Below are 18,030 nucleotides of genomic sequence, written 5' to 3' on the forward strand. Positions count from 1 at the left end.
AGTGTGTGTTTTTTGTGTTTGGGTGTGTGCTTTAATACACACACATAAAACAAACATCGTCAGTATGCATGAATGTTCACATGACGTATGCGTGCATTCATGGCAGAGAGAAATAACACTGGATGTTGGTGGAATATTTATTTCCCTCTGTGTCTGTGTGTGTTTGTCAGCAGGTAGCAAGACAAGTTGCATTGCACTCTGGCCGCCTCTTGTTTCCTTCTGTGTCCTGAGATCAACTTCACATTTGATGTGCACAAAGAAATGCACAAGTTTAGATATAGTTGTATCTGCAAGGAACATGTGTCAAACTGACTTAGATTATAGTGTTAAAGGTACAGTGTGTAAAATCTCACCACTAGATTGCAGACTGTAGTCAACTGAATTCTGTTTTCTCACACCAAATTCAAGTGCATAATCTAAATGTAAGAGAAACAACTCTGACTGCTGTTCATCTGTGGCGCGTGTAGGCTGTCACTTCTCTGTTTACCTGTCAATGTAAATCTTGAGACTAAATTTGCAGACGAGCAAGTAAACCTACGAGTTCTTGTCTACTTTGCATTTGATGCACTACGTAAGTGGCCAGTCTTTAGTCACATACATAAAACACAATTGGGCAGAAAGCTTTATTCAAAGAGCAACAGGATAGCTTCCACAAACTGGTGCAGGTGGTTATGTATTTTAATCTATTAATTCTAAATGTATTGATTTGTTTGAAGATATAAGAACACTGATCTATAACATCTTTTCATCTTTAAAAAAATGACCTCAGAAACTGTATTTTTAAAATGCTTAGTTAAACTAACAATGCATATGATTAGCATGCGACTATATTTCACTTGTCATCTTAATGTGGGGATAGGTTAATTGGATAATCCAATTTACCCCTAGGTGTGAATGTGCGAGTGAACGTGAGTGTGAATGGTTGTCTGTCCCTGTGTGTTGGCCCTGCGACAGACTGGCGACCTGTCCAGGGTGTACCCCACCTCTCGCCCTATGACAGCTGGGATAGGCTCCAGCGCCCCCCGCGACCCTGAAAAGGATAAGCGGAAGCGAATGGATGGATGGATCTTAATGCATTTTTCACTGATTTTCTATCTCTCTCTTCAACTATCGGTCCTAACTCTGGTGTTTACCCTAGCCATAACCTTTATCTGGTGTCATTTGATGCTGTCAAATGACATGTGAAAAGGTTAGGGTTAGCATGCATCTCAGGGTTAGGATATTGACGGCATAGAATGAGACGGGAAAAGTAAAAAATGCATAACAATAAGGTGCACAATGATTTGGGATGCCATTTCATGACACCAAACTGCCAATACCAACTGCCAGTTAATTTAGTTAAAATAAATAATATTTGGGGGCTGACCATTCATTTTGACTAGAATCAGACGGTAACAGTAAAGTGTTTCATAAACAGTTCTGTCATTACCAGCAAGCTGTTATTGTTGAGCCAACTAGGCAGGGCTTATATGTCCCTTAGTTAATGCATAAAACCCCAGTAACACAACTCTGTGTCCTGCCTCCTTATGGTGACTCTGAATGTGTATAACCAGTGCTTTACCGACTCCCCTGCTAGCCTTGTTGCAACTGTTCATGTGGTGCAAATTACTCAATTGTGTATGCCAACCATTCCAAAATATTTCTTAATAGCATAAATACACAACAATAAACTTTGGTGGTTGTTAAAGATGAACTATCACATTAAGTGTAAATTGATGGCAAAAGGATTTTGACTTGCTTAATATCAATCTTAATTTTTAATTGACTGTCTGTGGTAGTAAATATGTCCCTTGATTACATAAATCAGTTTACTTAACATAAATGGTCCAAATGTGCAGTACAAAAAAAAAAGGAATTAGGCATCAAGTAAGATCACCTGCTGGAAGTATATATGAATAATCAATTAGTCTGGCTGTCTTAAACCTGGCAGTTCCCAAGTCCGAGTTATGTCCAACTGCACACATGTAGGAATAAAGGTTCTTCTGGCTGTTCACTCGTCTCCCAAGGCTCTCCACTGCAGCTGGAACCACATTTTTGATTTAACACAGATTCCTTTTTGGAAGCTTGGGACTAACACTAAGAGTACGATACCTTATGACCCACTGAGGGTACGTTTATGTCTTGTTCTGATTTCGAACTGAGGATTTTTGCATACAAAGGCAAATGTGCAAACCACTACGCCGTGTAGACATTATCGCACCATGTGAAAATACAGCAGATAATTGTCCAGTGAATTTGCAACGAGTAAATGGATGTCACACATGTTGCCTCCTGAAAGCTCTACTCAGGCAGCAGCCCTGTCTAAAGCAAACCAATTGTTTCCAGTTGTAGGATTCTGAGGTTGACTATCTCTTGCTATGTGTTACATGTGAGAAAACACAACTACAAATGTTTGACTATCCTGATATTCTCCTGATACATGAGTGGAAACAGCTCAAGACACCTTACTTACCAGAAAATATCTTAAGGCAACACATCCTTTGGAAATGTGCATCAGCTAAAGCTGTTCCAAGTACTTTTTGCTGTCCAGCCTTCACTAGCTAAATCAAATGAAATCCTTTGCAAATGTTAAAACACAGTAAGCCAAGCCTAATGTGACAAAGGAAGTCATAACATGGTTCACAAAGCTCCCCAAAATATCCTGAATTGTTTTAACCCTTGTAGGAGTACAATTTTATGGTAATACCACAGCAATCCACATCAATGTGTGTTGGGATGTACATTAAATAGAATGATAAATCTGCACATCTATCATTTGTCAGCCTGAAATCCCTAAAGACAGTGAAATGATGAGGCAGAGACTGAATGCAGATCTCCATAATAGCTCAAGATCAGGGGTTATAAACGTTATGTCACCAGAAAAGATTTTATTCCCCCTACAAACAGCCACCTGAAAACATCCTGCTGCTTATGTCAGAACAAACGTAATGTAGCTGACCTTGCATGACTTTTTTTTCTTTTCTTATACTTGTCTCTCTTCCCAACCTTAAGTCCCTCAGTGTTACCCTTTCCCTTTCCTGCTTTTCATTTTCAGTGTTTTCTTTCCTCCTTGGATCACACATGAATATTCATGAAGTTGTTATTTGCATTGCTGGCTCCTGAAAGAGGCTGAGTACACAAAGGTGACAGCCATCAACCTCAGGAGGCGGCGGTGTTGAAAGAAGAGAGAGAGAGCGGATGGGAAGGAAAGAAATAAGTGAAGATGACAGAAAAAGAACCAGAGTGAAACTGAAATGCATATCAGAATGACAAACAAAAACGAAGCCAGATGATAAAGTGAAAGTGTATGCATTCCCACCTCAATGTAAACTGTTCCGTATTTGAAGTTGTCTTCATGTAGATGGCAAAAGCCACTGTTCTGCCAAGCCGAACAGGACTGGGAGGCTCCAAAACTTCCACATTGTCATCTATTTGTAGTCTTTCTCCTTTGGCAGAAACAGGGCCCATGCTCATTGCAACAGAACCAACTTTCAGCATGTCTTGAAGACCTTCATCCACTAGGGTGCTCCACTGCCCCCCAAGGCCCATAGCCAGACCACCATGTGGCCCAGGGTTTGCACTTGGAGCTTTCCATGGCTCATTAACAATGGAGGGACATTCTTGACCAGCACCTTCCACTGGTATAATTGAGTAATACACATCCACTGATGGTAGCGCCACTTCAGGAGGTCTCTTTCTCACTTGTGGTGGTGTAAACCAAGCTGGGGGAATCTCCAGACGGACAACACAGATACCAGATGGTCCCATGAGTCGGCAGCCTGCCGAGGGTGCTGCTTCACTAGTGTCACGGATGGCCAAGGCCCTGATGCATGGGAGGAGGGATGATGGAGGTGGTTCAGGCTCATCCCAACGCCGCCCTACCAGGTAAAATAATACCTGAAGAAGAAACAAAAGCCTATAATGTCATAATGGAAAAATCTGGACAGCTAGTAAGACACAATCAAAGACTATAAATTATCTATCTCTCTGTTTTATAAAACCATTTTCTTTCCTGTCATTTACAGATCTCAGATATTCGTCTATTCATTAAAGCTGGGCAACTTAATGTTTTTATGTTGTATAAGCACTGGACCAAATTACTGTGTGTAAAGGGTATTTCTCCTGGTGATAAAGTGATAAAGAATTATCACCTGACTCTGCAGCCTCTTAGCTTTACAGCTCATTGGTTTAATTTTCTGAACCACAGCTTTATTGTTTTGGCTGACTCTCACTGCTCTTACATTTCCCTGCTGTATGGCACAAAAAAATGGGCAACTAGCCTGTGAACATAATGGAGTATTTAGCTGCTACAGAACTGTACTGTTTCCTTTCAGAATTTGAGGAAACCATAACAGAGAGGACAGAAATTGAATATGGGAGCTTCTCCAATCAGATGGATATAAATATGATAAATACTAATATCCTTCTTTTCTCCCAAATATGCAAACATGTGTTTGCTGAGATGCTTTCTATTACAACTTTACTCCCTATCACCCCTAGTGGCCAAAAAGCAGGTTTAACAGGATAAAAAAACATGTCTCTAAGAGCAGGTTTTACATTGTTTTCATTGAATAATAAATGGATTCAATTTTTAAGTATTAAATAAAGCTGAATGCAAGCACATACAGGTAAATAAATTACCAAATGATGTAATTAGTGCTTCTTGATTCTTGAATGGGTAAGTGTATTGTATGTGAAGCCTCAAAGTTAAGTCAGTATATGTTTGAAAAAACATATAAACAATATAAAACAGAAAAATACCTGTATCCAGGGCCTTGTTGATCCCACTTTAGGCACCACTACCTGACCTTTGACCTTCCAGTTCAACGTCACACGGTTTGTTGAAAGGAGCAGGTGTGGTGGTGGACCTTGAAGCAATTCCACAGGGATTGGCTGCTCAGTGCTCAGATTTCCATAACTGCAGTTTACACTTGGCAGAGAGTGTGGGGCAGAAATGCCTGGTTCTAGCTGGTGGAGAAAGAATGGCTCAGTCCGTGATGATAGGCTGCCGTTTCGCATAACCTCCTGATTGGCTTCTCGCAGGAAGAAGGCGGAATCAGCGCCACTTAGTTGGCATTGGACAGGGAGGTAGGTGGGAAGAGAGGAGGAGAAGTGGGACTGGGAGATGTCCGGCCCTCCGCCTGGTCCACCGCCTGCTGCTACAGATGGGCTGTCAGACACTGATGAGAGATGGGTGATAAATGAGGAAAATAAGAAATAAGGAGAAAAAAGCATAAGAGAAAAAGGATGGGGACAAGAAAAATGAAAAGAAAATAGTTAACAACATTAGAATTATAAAAACACTCATTTCATAAAACAAATATCTAATGTTTACTGTTTACAGTGTCAATTTTTACAGAAATCCAAAGCAGCTAATCATCTGCCAACATAAATTCAAGTATTTAAATGCAAGGCTCACTGGGCTGTGTTATTTATTCAGTTTTACATATACTGATATAAACATATGCACACATCAATTAGCTTTTCTAAATAAATCACACGCGTTAAAAACACCAACACAGATCCAAATACACTGTATTTCTCTATAGTTTCTTTACAAGGCAAAATATGTGCGAACACATTAGCTCACAGTTTTATATATTAGTGTTAGACTGAGCATCACAGGTTACATTAATGCATCGCTGTTTTTCATCCCTATTCTAAAGGCCTTACACAGGCATATATCAAAAATGACATATTGCTCCTTTGCAGTTTATTTCCATATATTTACATTCAATTTGTATCCATCTTCCAACATATTTGCCAGACATTTCATAAACATTGGGAGTTTGTAGCCTCAGATTACTGTGGTTTTGATGCAGTATCTCAGTTCCAAAGAGGGCAAGGAATTCTGATGAAAGCACTGTGTTGGGAGTGGGGTTTTTTTATTTCTTACATTAAACCTTCATCTGTTTGGCTTGTCAGATTTTTATTATGTAATGCACTGAAGCACAGAATTGAACACTTACTGTAACCTGTTTAATTGTGAATGTAAGCTAAATGCCCCCACCATAAATATTTAATTATGTTACAGCTTAGTAAAGTCAAGGAAGAGAATGGTTCTTTTTTTAAGCTTGCTTTGGTCTTCGGTTACAGTACCATGAATGTTGCCAGAGATTCAGATGTATGCACGTAATGCCCTGGAAACTTATTTTGGTAAACACCTGCTTACCAGATTCTACAAAAGAACTTTTTCACCAAATGTTAAAATAGTTTTGCTTATACTGTACAGGGTATTTCAAAATATTTTAATTTCACTATATTCTGTGATTCTTATTATTTATTTCTGGTTTAAAGTGGACATTGCACACTTTAAGAAAAGTGCCTCCTTCTTTCCATCAATTCGGATTTAGCAGGATTGAGTTGGGTGACAGTAGGGTGTTTTATTGTCTGTTTAAGCTAAGCTTTGGCAGGTTATATATCTAAAATAAAAGTTAAGTTTGATTTGCTATCAATATATACCAAAATGTATCCATTTTTAAAAGATGAAAGATTTGAACCTACTCACGAAAGTTTTATGCCTATAGTGCAATGTTTTTGTAGTGATGACAGTTCCTGATGATAACAATAAGCATACTGTGGAAACTATCATGAATGAATAGCCTACATGGCAACCTACTATGATAAAAACACCAAAAAAAGAATACATTATTACATTTCCCTATACACACACGTACAAAAAACCCCCAAAAAAACCCCACACACAGATGGATTTCCATTGAACCCAAGCTGGCATAAACAAAAGACACACATAATGCATTTGGTGTGTGTGGAAATGTGTGTGCATTTTGTGTCCTAGGGAAGCGAAGTGTGAAAATATAATGAGGGTGGGACAGCGTAGCGCTGTCTGGGGCAAGTCATACCGAGGCGACTACACAGAAAAAAATAATAGCACAGAAATAAAGTGATACCTCAGTGAAACATGAATAAGCAGGCTGGTTTGGTTATGGTGCGTGGGCACATAGGGAACAGTTTAAAGGGAGAGAGACAAGCAGAGGGAAAAGAGAAGAGTAAGAGAGCAATAGAATAAAGGGAAGAAGGCTGAAGTAGAGGAAGATGACTAAACACAAGAAAAGAAAAAAATGAAAAAAAATATGATAAAGACAAAAATTGAAACATTTCTGGAAAAATGAGCAGACAAAGCATTTGACTGATTAAAGATGCTAATATGCTTCACATTACATTTCACCACAAAATCTTGTCTCAGGTCAGTTTAGAACAGATGGATACTTTTCTGTATCACTAAAGCTTTGGAGTGAAGCTTAATATGGCTGCTACCAAATTAAAATCTGTAGAGAAAAATTCTAAAACTATAACTTTTTCTCAAATAATAATGGCCATGACTTTGTATTACTGTACAATCTCAAACTGAGGTTCTGTCCCTAAAAATCTACCCTCTATTGGTTACTCTCTTTATTCTTCATCTGATGATGGTGCCATGTTTTCTCACTGTGCCTCCAACGTTTCCTCCCTTCAGGCATGTGGAATTAATTGTGGATTGAATGGTGGGTAAGACTGGAAATTGTTATTAATATGCAAGTCAGGGAGATGACTGGATAAAATTAAAAACAAATAGATATAATTATGTATAAAATTAACTTAGCAAAGTGACATAAGGAATGTAAAGCAACAAAGCTGTAAAATCTGCAAACTGATTATTTTATTGATGTAACAGTGCTTCTTGGCAATAAATATTATACTACTGAAGAGTCTGTTTATATCCCCTTAAATTTGGAGATGATTCTAGGGCTCACTCCAAATAATGCTGCAACTTCATTTTGCACAATACCAAGTCAAGCAAATGTGGCGTGCTTGTCACCAAGCACCTAATGTCTGATGGTATACTGCCAAGAGGTACTGTTACAACATAAAAATAATCAGCCAAACACAAATTTCTCCACTTTGCTTTGCTTATTTTACAAAATAAAACATAAAATTAAAATATCTGTCCATTTTCTTCTGCTTATCTGCTGCCGGGTCTTGGGGGCAGCATCATGAACTTTCCCCGGCCACCTACTCCAGCTTGTCTGGGGGATGCCAATGCATTCCCAGGCCAACTGAGAGATATAATCTCTTCAGTATGTCCTGTGTCTGCCCCAGGGCCTCCTCCCACTGGGACATGCCCAGAACACCTTACCCGGAACAACCTCAACTTGCTACCTTTGATGTGGACAAGTAACAGCTGTACTCTGAGCCCCACCCAGATGGCCCTCCTCACCCTATCTCTAAAGGAAAGGCCAACCACCCTTCCAAAAAAAACTCATTTTTGGGGGAAAATGAGTCTATAACCTCTTTCTTTCGGTCACTACCCATAGGTGAGAAGATTGACACCCATGATGGACTGGTACAGTGTCTGCGTCACCACAGCCACAGCACCAATCCATCTGTCGATCTCCCACTCCCATGATCCCCTCACTCACGAATAAGGCCCTTAGATACTTAATCTCTTCTACTTGAGGCAATAACTCATCCCTGACCCTGAAGTTTTAGGCTGAGGACCACGGCCACAGACTTGGAGGTGCTGATTCTCCTTCCTGCTGCTTCACACTCAGCTGTAAAACACTCTAGTGCAAGGTGGAGGCCACCACCTGATGAAGCCAACAGAACCACATCATCTGCAAAAAGCAGACAGGAGATTCACCCAAGTGGAAGCCTTCTGCCACTTGACTTCACCTAGAAATTCTGTCCTTAAATATACAAAAATGTAAAAATTAAATATATCATACAAATTAGTTGGTACCCAATTTCTTTTTTTACCTTTTTAAAAAAACCAAAAACAACTCAGATCTTGCACCAATACATTAGGTATCACCAGAGGTTAAAGGTGGGTCTCTTTAGGCTTAAGACTTAAGTACTCTTGTCGAGAGTACATTTGCAGTACCATAGATGGTACGTACCTACAGATAAGCCTTAGTACCACTAAAGGTACAGTAAAATGCTTTATTTCTTGAGAGTACAGAAGAGGAGTAGAGGTTTCTGGCAGAACTGTTTCAAACGTACATGGAGGAAAGGAGAAAGTCGGAAAACTGCCCTAACCCTGCAAACTTTGTCGAATATAGAACTTTATTGCTTACCCAACACCTTTTTCTTCAATATATTACAAACAATGCAGGAGATTTGACCTATTCAGTCTTGAGTCGTTGGCTGTGTAATGTAAGAGGCTTTTAGAATATGTAAAAATATGTATTTCATTGATCTTCAGTGCTTTGGTTTATTCCATAAAAAATAACCTATTAAGGTGATGTTATATTTATTACTTGATATGAAACTTCATGTAGTATTAGAGATCAACATTATGCCACATTATGCAGATTTATGGCTGCAGCATGGAGATAAGCACTTCATATTTTGATACCTATTATTCTTGGAGGTTGAGAGTCATTGGCGGAAAGAAGCTCCTTTGAAATGTACCCGCAGTTGGTTTTCTGATATAGCTCAAAATAATCATGTCTGGCAGATAGGTCATGTGGTCATATAATCAGTACTTTTTCTTAGTAAGCTCCAGGTTTCCTTTTTCTTTATTCTTATTCTATCATTATGAGTACCTTTGAGGTGCATATTGCTACATGTATGTCGTGTGTGTGTGTGTGTGTGTGTGTGTGTGTGTGTGTGTGTGTGTCCACGGGACTCTATGAAGCATATGTCCCAATCTAGGAAAGGGACCTTGAACAGCTGATAAACATACGTGCATGCAGAGCGTTTTCATGCAGACAAAAGTTGACCCTTGGATGGAGTCATTAACATCATCAAAATATGAGAAACAAATTGGGGAAAAAAAAAAGTTCCTCTGCATATTAATGAAATATTGTCCTATTTGCACTGTTGCACTGATCAATGTTTGATTGCAATGTGATTGGTAGCAGCCTTGCACCCCAAAAAACATAGCAATGGGGGCAATTTAATAAACCTGAGTTACAAATTAAATAAATGCCAAAATACAGGAAATCTATATTTTTTTTAAAAGATGCATTACTATAAAAAGGGCTTTCAGTGGAAAGAGACATCAATTTGAGCTCAATTGGTGGCGCTATACAACAAGTCAGAGTTGGCCCTCTGTCATCCTTATACTGATATGCTATTGGCTACCTTTAAACCTGGCAGGATCCTGATTCCCTGCCATCATTATTTGGCAACCATAAACCACAACAGGAGTCCATACCCACTGTGTCCTGCTGCACAGTTTGTCTTTGTGTGTGTGTGTATTTATGAGCGCTCGAGTGTGCGTGTTTCATTCATGGGCATGCATGGTTAACTATGCGTATGTGTTTATATGACATTCAAAACTATCCCTGTCCCTTATTCATCTTTGTGCATGCATGATCACGATTAACAAAATGGTCATGAAATATAAGTATAGATCATTCTGTGTCTCTCTGTGTAGAAAACTGGCCAGGGAGAAGGCCAGATGTACAGAGATTTGACAAGGCCCATCTGTGATCCTTCTTCCCCCTCTCAAAATGCCCATCCTGCTCTATTTCCAAGTACAAAGACACAAATTCAGCCAGTAATCAAAACACAGTGGAGCGTGTAGGACAGGAAAAGCGAGAAAGAAAGAAAGAAAGAGAGCAAGAGAAAAGCCAGATGGGTATGAGTGAAAAGGACAGATACCAAGATTTGATAATGTTATCAGCAGTGCCCGATATTGTGTTGGTTAAATATTGAGTCTGATTCTTAAATTTAATTAGAGAGAGGTGCACACATAAACACACACAGGCATACATGCACACAAAGACCATCTTTCATTGTCAGCCTTGTTTAAAAAAGTGCCGGTGACTGTGTGGATGAATGATGAATGTTTAGACAGCTTAGTAAAAGGCTAGAGTGTATATTAAAGTAAATTTTTATACATAAAAATGGAGGGAGAACTTTAATATGAAAACATTTTGAGATGCATAATCCATCTTTATGTATCTGATGTGATTCAGGGTTGCCATTCACTGCCAGGCAGAATGTGTCAAATTGTTTTAAAATGTTGTTCCTGATTTACTGTGGAATGGACTGGACTGGCTTCTACTTACTGACCACTCAAAACACACATTTACCAATTCATTGACTTATTCTACAAGGATGATTCTAAATAACGCTATGTACCCCATAACTGACTGGTAGAAAATTGCCAACATTTTGCTGTACACATTGAAGGATGTCGGCTTCAGTACCTCACACATCTCAGTCTGAGGTGTAAAAAGGTGAACACAAATAGACAGCACATTTTCTGTTGAGCACATCACCAAGTCAGACAGAGGACTGCCTCGCATAGTATGGCCTGTCTGTCAGGTACTCTGTAATCCACGAGATGGTGGATGTGTTTACTGCCATTTCCTGTAGCTTCTCGCTCAGTAGCTGGCTGAATGGTGTTAAATGCACCTGATCTTCACAAAGCAGTTGGTACTACCAAAATAGGAGCATGCTCTCTGCAGCATGTAGATTAATGTGTCATCCATTTGCAGATTTGGTCTATTTGTAAACTGGAGATGTTTTCACCTGCAATTTCATAAATAACTCAAACTAGTCTCTCCAGCACCTTAATCAGATGTCATGTGATGGCACCTGGTCAATAGTTGTTAATGGTTCAGTAACACTACAGCAAAACTAGGATGGCAACCTCTTTGTGACTAAGAAAGATAGGTGTTTACCTGGTGATTACACTGATTTTTTTGCCTGCCAATTTGATCCAATTTGACTGCAAGCTGATAGCAGTCTGAGTCTATTGCTGTTTTATTGCCATCTTGAACTATCAGAGTCACTTTAGTGGTTGGTTGGATGGTCGCCCCTTTACATGTTTTCCAATCACAGTTTTTCCTGCTTGGAGCTTATGACTCTTATGAGTGTGACTGTACCGCTGATGGTAGCAAAGGTCTCAGTTTCTAACATGACGTTTTCCAAAGCACTGGTATCTTCTCCTGCTTCAGGTTGCAGACAAGATGCAAATGTGAATCACAGACAGCCAGCTAGCACAGGCCCTAAGAGCCCCTTGTCCTGATGTAGTTTCTCCAGATGTCTTGCAACCTCACTAGAAGTAAAAGTCAAGTAGGAGGTGGTTTATCACATGTGGGTAAAATCTCTTGGGGGAAAGCAAAAGAGAAAGGTAAATAATGGAAGGTATTGGGGGGTTGTGTGGAACTTAGTGTGTGTGATGGAGGAGGCAGCACAGGCCTTTGAACTAAACTTGCTGAAGATATTGTTTAGCTCATTTGCTCTCTCCAGGCTGCCCGTGCTCGTCTCTCTGTCCACTTGAACCCAATGATTTTATTAATTCCACTCCACATACCCTTCATGTTGTTCTGCTACAGTTTGCCCTCCAGCCTCCACCTGTAGGAGTTTTTGCATTTCCTCCATTTCACCCTTAGGTCATTCTACACCCTTTTCAGTTCTTTTATGTCCCCAGACCTTGAGGCTTTTTTCTTCTTTTTTCTTTCTTTTTTATATTAAGTAGTTCTTTCAGGTCACTAGCAATCTGCGGTTTGTTGTTCACAAAGCAGCATACAGTGTTAGCTGGTAAGATGGTATTTTCACAGAATGTGATATACACTCTGTGATGCAGCCAGCATCACTTGTAAAATCCGTCAATGCTGCAATTCCCTGATTGCTTCAATGTCCTGTAACAACTCTTAGGGTTACAATATATGATGGAGTAGTAGATGTAGTACTTTGTATTCTCTGGTGGCGAAATTAAAATACTATTGAAAAGCTGATAGGATTCTTGTCTTGTGACCACAGGAGAAAACAATTACCCAATTACCGTTACTCGCAATTTCCATTCATGTGTGACCGTCGTCAGCCAACTAATTCTGTCAAGTTCCCTCTCTGGTCCTCTTTGCCAGTCTTACCATTGTTGTTATCGTGTGTGTGCTTTTGTCTCTTTTTGTTCTAGACAAAAAGAGAATACGTTATAAATTTTTAGGCATGGCTAGCAAAGTAATTGTGATTTTATTAAAAAGCTAATATTTCTAGTAAAGCAGTTACATATTTTGTAATTGTTAAAATCCACCAAATGTCCAAATTTAAGTGTTTGATAAAAGCATCAAAACATCAGGTTGCTTTTGCTTCATTCAGTGCACACACGACACGGGAAAGAAAATCTATCATGGTAGAATTTTTTGAAAAGAATGAACTCCATTGATCACACAGATGGCACACTATCTGAGAGAGTGAGACGGAAAGAAATGCGGAGACTGAAAGAGCTGCAGACACATACAGCGAGATAAATAGAGATGGTGTGAGTTATGGAAGAAAGGAAGGAAAGAGTGGTTAAGGAGAAGAGATAACAGGGAGAACGAGGATGGAGGGGATGAGAGAGGGATGAGTTTTCTATTTCTGAGCAGCCCATTCATCATGAGCATAGAGTTTATTTTGGTGGTCTCTCTATCTCTTTTTCTCTTGCTGTCTGTCCCTCCTTATACTGTCCTGTGTGATCTCTTATCGCTAGTATTAATGATACTTTTAATCTTCTAGGGGAACTCCATTGGTTGTAATGGTTAATGTAGCTGTAATTGTCATAGGCACAACTGATCGACATGTGAAAAGTTGTAAAAGGTCTTCTGTGGCTGTGGAGAAACAATGTCCAAGAAATAACCTCTGATGATGTCATCAGAATCAGAATACTTTAATAATCCCTAAGGAAATTATGACTATCTGAACTGGATCTGGAAGACAAACCCTATATTATAAAACAGGGCTGTAGTATTAGTTGTAAAAATCTGTAGAAAAACCCCTCCAAAGCCAAAGGGTCTAATAAAACCTTTACTAGTTGGGAATTTGGACCGTTAGTTAACTTCAATAAATTGCCCTTGGGTTTTTTGCATCTCTGATGTACTTTACTGGCATGCACTTTAATTTACTTTTCTTTAAGTATAGAACTAGATTGAAAGGGCTTTTGTTTTTGGGTATTGTTTTGTTTAGGCATCGAAACTCTAAAACACCAGGGCTCTAAAACTAAAGCTTGTCCTGCAGAAAAACAAAATATTATTTCAGGTCAGTTGCCTCACACTTATACAATAGATGATTTTTCTGTTTTTGAAGTTCTCATTTTGAGTGGTGTAAACTGTGTCTAAATGTGCTCAATGCCAGACCCAAGTAATGTTATTGGAGTGGACTTCCTTTTCTTATGGCCTGAGAGTCTTTTTGACCTGCAAACTGTTTAGTGACAATATGTCAAACAGGATTAAGTCTATAGAACGTGTGCATTAGGTGTGACTTTCACTTTCTGGCAACTATTGGAGTGTCTTAGCAATGCATACAAAGTCTATCTGCATTTCTACGGATAAGATTTGTGCAGAGCAAAACAAACAGTCAGAAGACAGGGATTGGTGAGAGGGATAGATGATGAGGTGTAGATGCAATTTATGCAGTCAGGTACCAGATTTGAATCAGCACCTCCAAGTCTGTGGCTATGGTCCTCAGCTGGTAAAGGGTGGAGTGCCCACTCTGGGTCAGGGATGAGTTACTGCCCCAAGAGAAGGAGATTTAGTATCTCGGGGTCTTGTTCACAAGTGAGGGGAGAATGGAGCGGGAGATCAACAGACGGATTGGTGCTGCGGCTGCAGTGATGTGGTTGCTGTACAGGTCTGTTGTGGTAAAGCGAGAGCTGAGGGTAAAAGCGAAGCTCACAGTTTACCGGTTGATCTACACCCCTTTGTGTAGCTTTAGGTAGTGACCAAAAGATCGAGATCACAGATACAAGAAGCAAAAGTGAGTTTTTTTTCCCAAAGAGTGGCTGGCTTCTCCCTTAGAGATAGGGAAAGGAGTTCAGCCATCCAGGAGGGGCTCAGAGTAACCCTGCTCCTCTACATCGAAAGGAGCCAGTTGAGGTGGTTCGGACATCTGACAAGGATGCCTCTTGGGTGTCTCCTGGGTGAGGTGTTCCAGGTATGTCCCACCGGTAGGAGGCCCCAGGGCACATCCAGGAGATGCTGGAGAGTTTCTATCTCTTGGCTGGCCTGGGAACGCCTTGGTGTTCCCCCAGACAAGCTGGAGGAGATGCCCAGGGAGAGCAAGGTCTGGACTTCTCTGCTTAGACTACTCCCACCACAACCCAGCCCCAGAAAAGTGGAAAAGGGAGGAAGGACGGATGGATGGATGGATGTCCCAGATCACTCAAAAAGACTAGCCAGCATACACAATATTATTTTTTAAAAAATTATATTGCTATATACAAATGTTTAAATGGAAAGATAATCAATTAAACTATTGTGATAACTTTGAAAGTCATTAATTTTTTTAAAAGTGCAGGCTGCTGTCCTAACTTGTCCATTTGTAGTTGTACAGATTGTTTCTATGGGTACACCTGCAAAAAACAAACACCTTTAAAACACAATATTGTGGGGTTGTTGGTCAATCAAATGTTTTTGTATTTTGCGGTTTGGATATCTTTCCTTCAAGATGGTCATAGGTGCCCACACCCTCAACATCTGCACATAGTATTAGCCTACCACAGGTAGCAGGCTACCCCAAACACTGTTTTTTACATGAACAAGGTGGTCGTGTATAGAGTCATATTCCTGCCTTGAATTATTGCTTCAGTCCACCCTCTTTTTTATTGTGATTAAGTTACCTTTCAGTTTGTCCTTGCCCGTTGGTGTGTTTGCTGAATTTGTCTACCCCACAATTTTCAAACACACCCATGCACACCACCTGTTGATTGATGTCCCTGTCATAGGATCAGTGGAGTCACATTTCCCCAGGTATGGTCTGACTACTATCTCTTTCCACCACCACTAATCCCTTTCCCTACCCTTCCATCCAACTTGCTTGGATCCAGTAACCCCCTTTCACTTTCTGCCTGCTTCTTTTTTACTTGCTTACTTTTTAAAATCCTGTATACCTCCCAGCATCACTTTTCTCCTCTCCTCAGTTTGTTTTCACGTTCCTCTGTCTTTGTCATTAGCCCTTTTTATAGGCATTCTCACAAGATCCACAGTATAAGATTATAATAGAATTCATCTTGCCAGGCTCTAAGATATGCAGCCAATTCACAGTAACAAAAAAAAGAAGAAGTTAGTTTACATAAATAAACAGAAGGTTCAACCAATCGCCTGTACTTTTTTGAAGGCATCTGTCCTTTTCCAAACTTTTTCCAGGGACAACTTCTCAGATACTTCTGTAAACAATCCAGTATCATGACAAAACGTGTAGCAGAGACGTCGGTCCAACTCGTCCATTTCACACTTTGCCTCTCCGGGGCGCAAAATGGACACGCATGCAGACATTGTAGTAAACTGCAGGACCAACAGACGGAGATATTTTTTATCAAGCCAACATTTTAAAAAAAAATCACGAGTAAGCATTTAAACAGACATTGCTAACACATTTACATATAAATATATATAAGCAGCGTAGCTTATTAGTTTCTAGCAATTAAGAATCCTGGAATGTACTTCATACGTTCCTTGGTCCCTAACGACGTCTTGGATTTAAATATATTATCTCCCCCTCCTGGTACTGAAACTTCAGCATGCGTGCCCATTTTAAGCTTTGGCGTGATATCAGATGGCTGTGAAATAGCCCATACAATGTTTTATGGCCTACTCATGGTCACTGCATTGGTCAAGTCATATGCAATGATGTCATCATAGCATTTATGTCAGTGGTGAGAGTTTGCCAAACAATATTCTGCAATATTTTCATGAAGTATGTGTCACCACTCAGACAAAACCTCCACATCAGCTCTGGTGTAGGAGGAGAAGTAGCCGAAATCAGAAGCAAAGAAATTGTGGAGATTTTTTTCCAGGTTTTCTACAAACAAAATTCCATCTTTTTAAGCTGTCATAACATCTCCCTTTGTACAATCTGAAATTCTCTGAGCCTTGGTTTAGTTACATTGAAATAGCAGCAAAAACGGACAACAGTGCTTTCAATGAGACCGCATCACCTTAGCCAGGTTGCAGAAATTGAGAGGTGCATAACAAGCTGAAATAACACCAAAACAGGTCCAGCAGTTGTATTGTCACCTTTAGTTTGTTGCACTACCAGGGAGGAAGACAACAGCGGCTATAAAATGGCCTTCAGGTTAGAAAAGAGATAGATAGCAGGAGAAAGACTGATTCTGTCATATGTGGGTTAATCAACATAACATAACCAAGCCTTATTACATTTTTTCTGTTAGTTTTACAACAGGGAATATTATTTTCTATATACTAATAAGGTACTATTATACATACTACTATGTGAAGTCTACATGGTGTATTTGGGTGTATTTGACTGTTGTGAAAGCTGTGGTTATCATGGTATCTGCAGTTCTCAGTAGATGACTGGTCAAAGCTGAACTGAAATACTCTTCCATGTTCATAAAGCATGTTCCACTCTCACTATACTTACACAGTCACCCTTCTCCGATTTCCTTATCAATTTCCTTCACTCTGTACAGCCAGCCTCTCCTTGAGGAGTAAGAGAAACAGGGCGAGATTGAGTGAATGAAAGATTCAGTGAAGGATGGATAAGATGATGGGAAGAGGACTTTGGGAATTGTGAATGTAAATTTTGTGACAGTCATGCCAGAGAATTTATTTTTCTGTGCATGTTTGTGGGTTTTTGCCTGCTTGTGTGAAAGGTGTGGGGGCTGCTGGTTGCAGGTGGGCAGTGGATTGATTTGGGGGTGGTCTACGGGTGGTGTGTGTGTGTGGCGGGCGGGGGGGGGGGGGTATTCTGTCTTTCACACTGTAGATGTGAGTGTGTGGAATAAGAAGCAGGAAGGTGTGAGGAGCAATTTCAAATGGTCACCCTACAACTGAAAAAGAGAGTCTGAGGAAAATAAAGAAAGGACCTCTAAGAAAGGAAGTCAGCAGCACCAACGGCAATTGAGGAAAGGCATGTAGGAAATCCAAGACTCATTCTGACTTACATTCCCACACACAAGGTATTGAAACTACCAGATGCTATGTCTGTTAATAAGTTATAAATATTACCTAGGAAATACACCGTACATTGGGTCGATGTTTTTTGGGCCTATGGACTCCTTATGTGAACAGTATTTTTTTTCTAATAAAGTTAATGTGTGCATGTTCTCCAAGTGGGAAGATGGACTGCCATCTTTCCTTTAGGAAAAACTGAAAA

General features: G+C 39.9%; 1 protein-coding gene across 1 annotated transcript in view; it reads right to left on the reverse strand.

The window, feature by feature from the left end:
• LOC146506426 (transmembrane protein 132C) overlaps nt 1-18,030 on the reverse strand; it is a 265,985-nt gene that overhangs the window by 164,933 nt on the left and 83,022 nt on the right. Inside the window, exons 2-3 of the mRNA XM_085181047.1 lie at nt 4,741-5,159; nt 3,299-3,876 (exon numbers count right to left, since the gene is read on the reverse strand). Of these exons, the coding sequence (XP_085037173.1) occupies nt 3,299-3,876; nt 4,741-5,159 (997 nt within the window). The remainder of the gene's footprint in view (nt 1-3,298; nt 3,877-4,740; nt 5,160-18,030) is intronic.

This window comes from Neolamprologus multifasciatus, chromosome 12 (assembly GCF_963576455.1).
Source record: "Neolamprologus multifasciatus chromosome 12, fNeoMul1.2, whole genome shotgun sequence".
NCBI lineage: Eukaryota > Metazoa > Chordata > Actinopteri > Cichliformes > Cichlidae > Neolamprologus > Neolamprologus multifasciatus.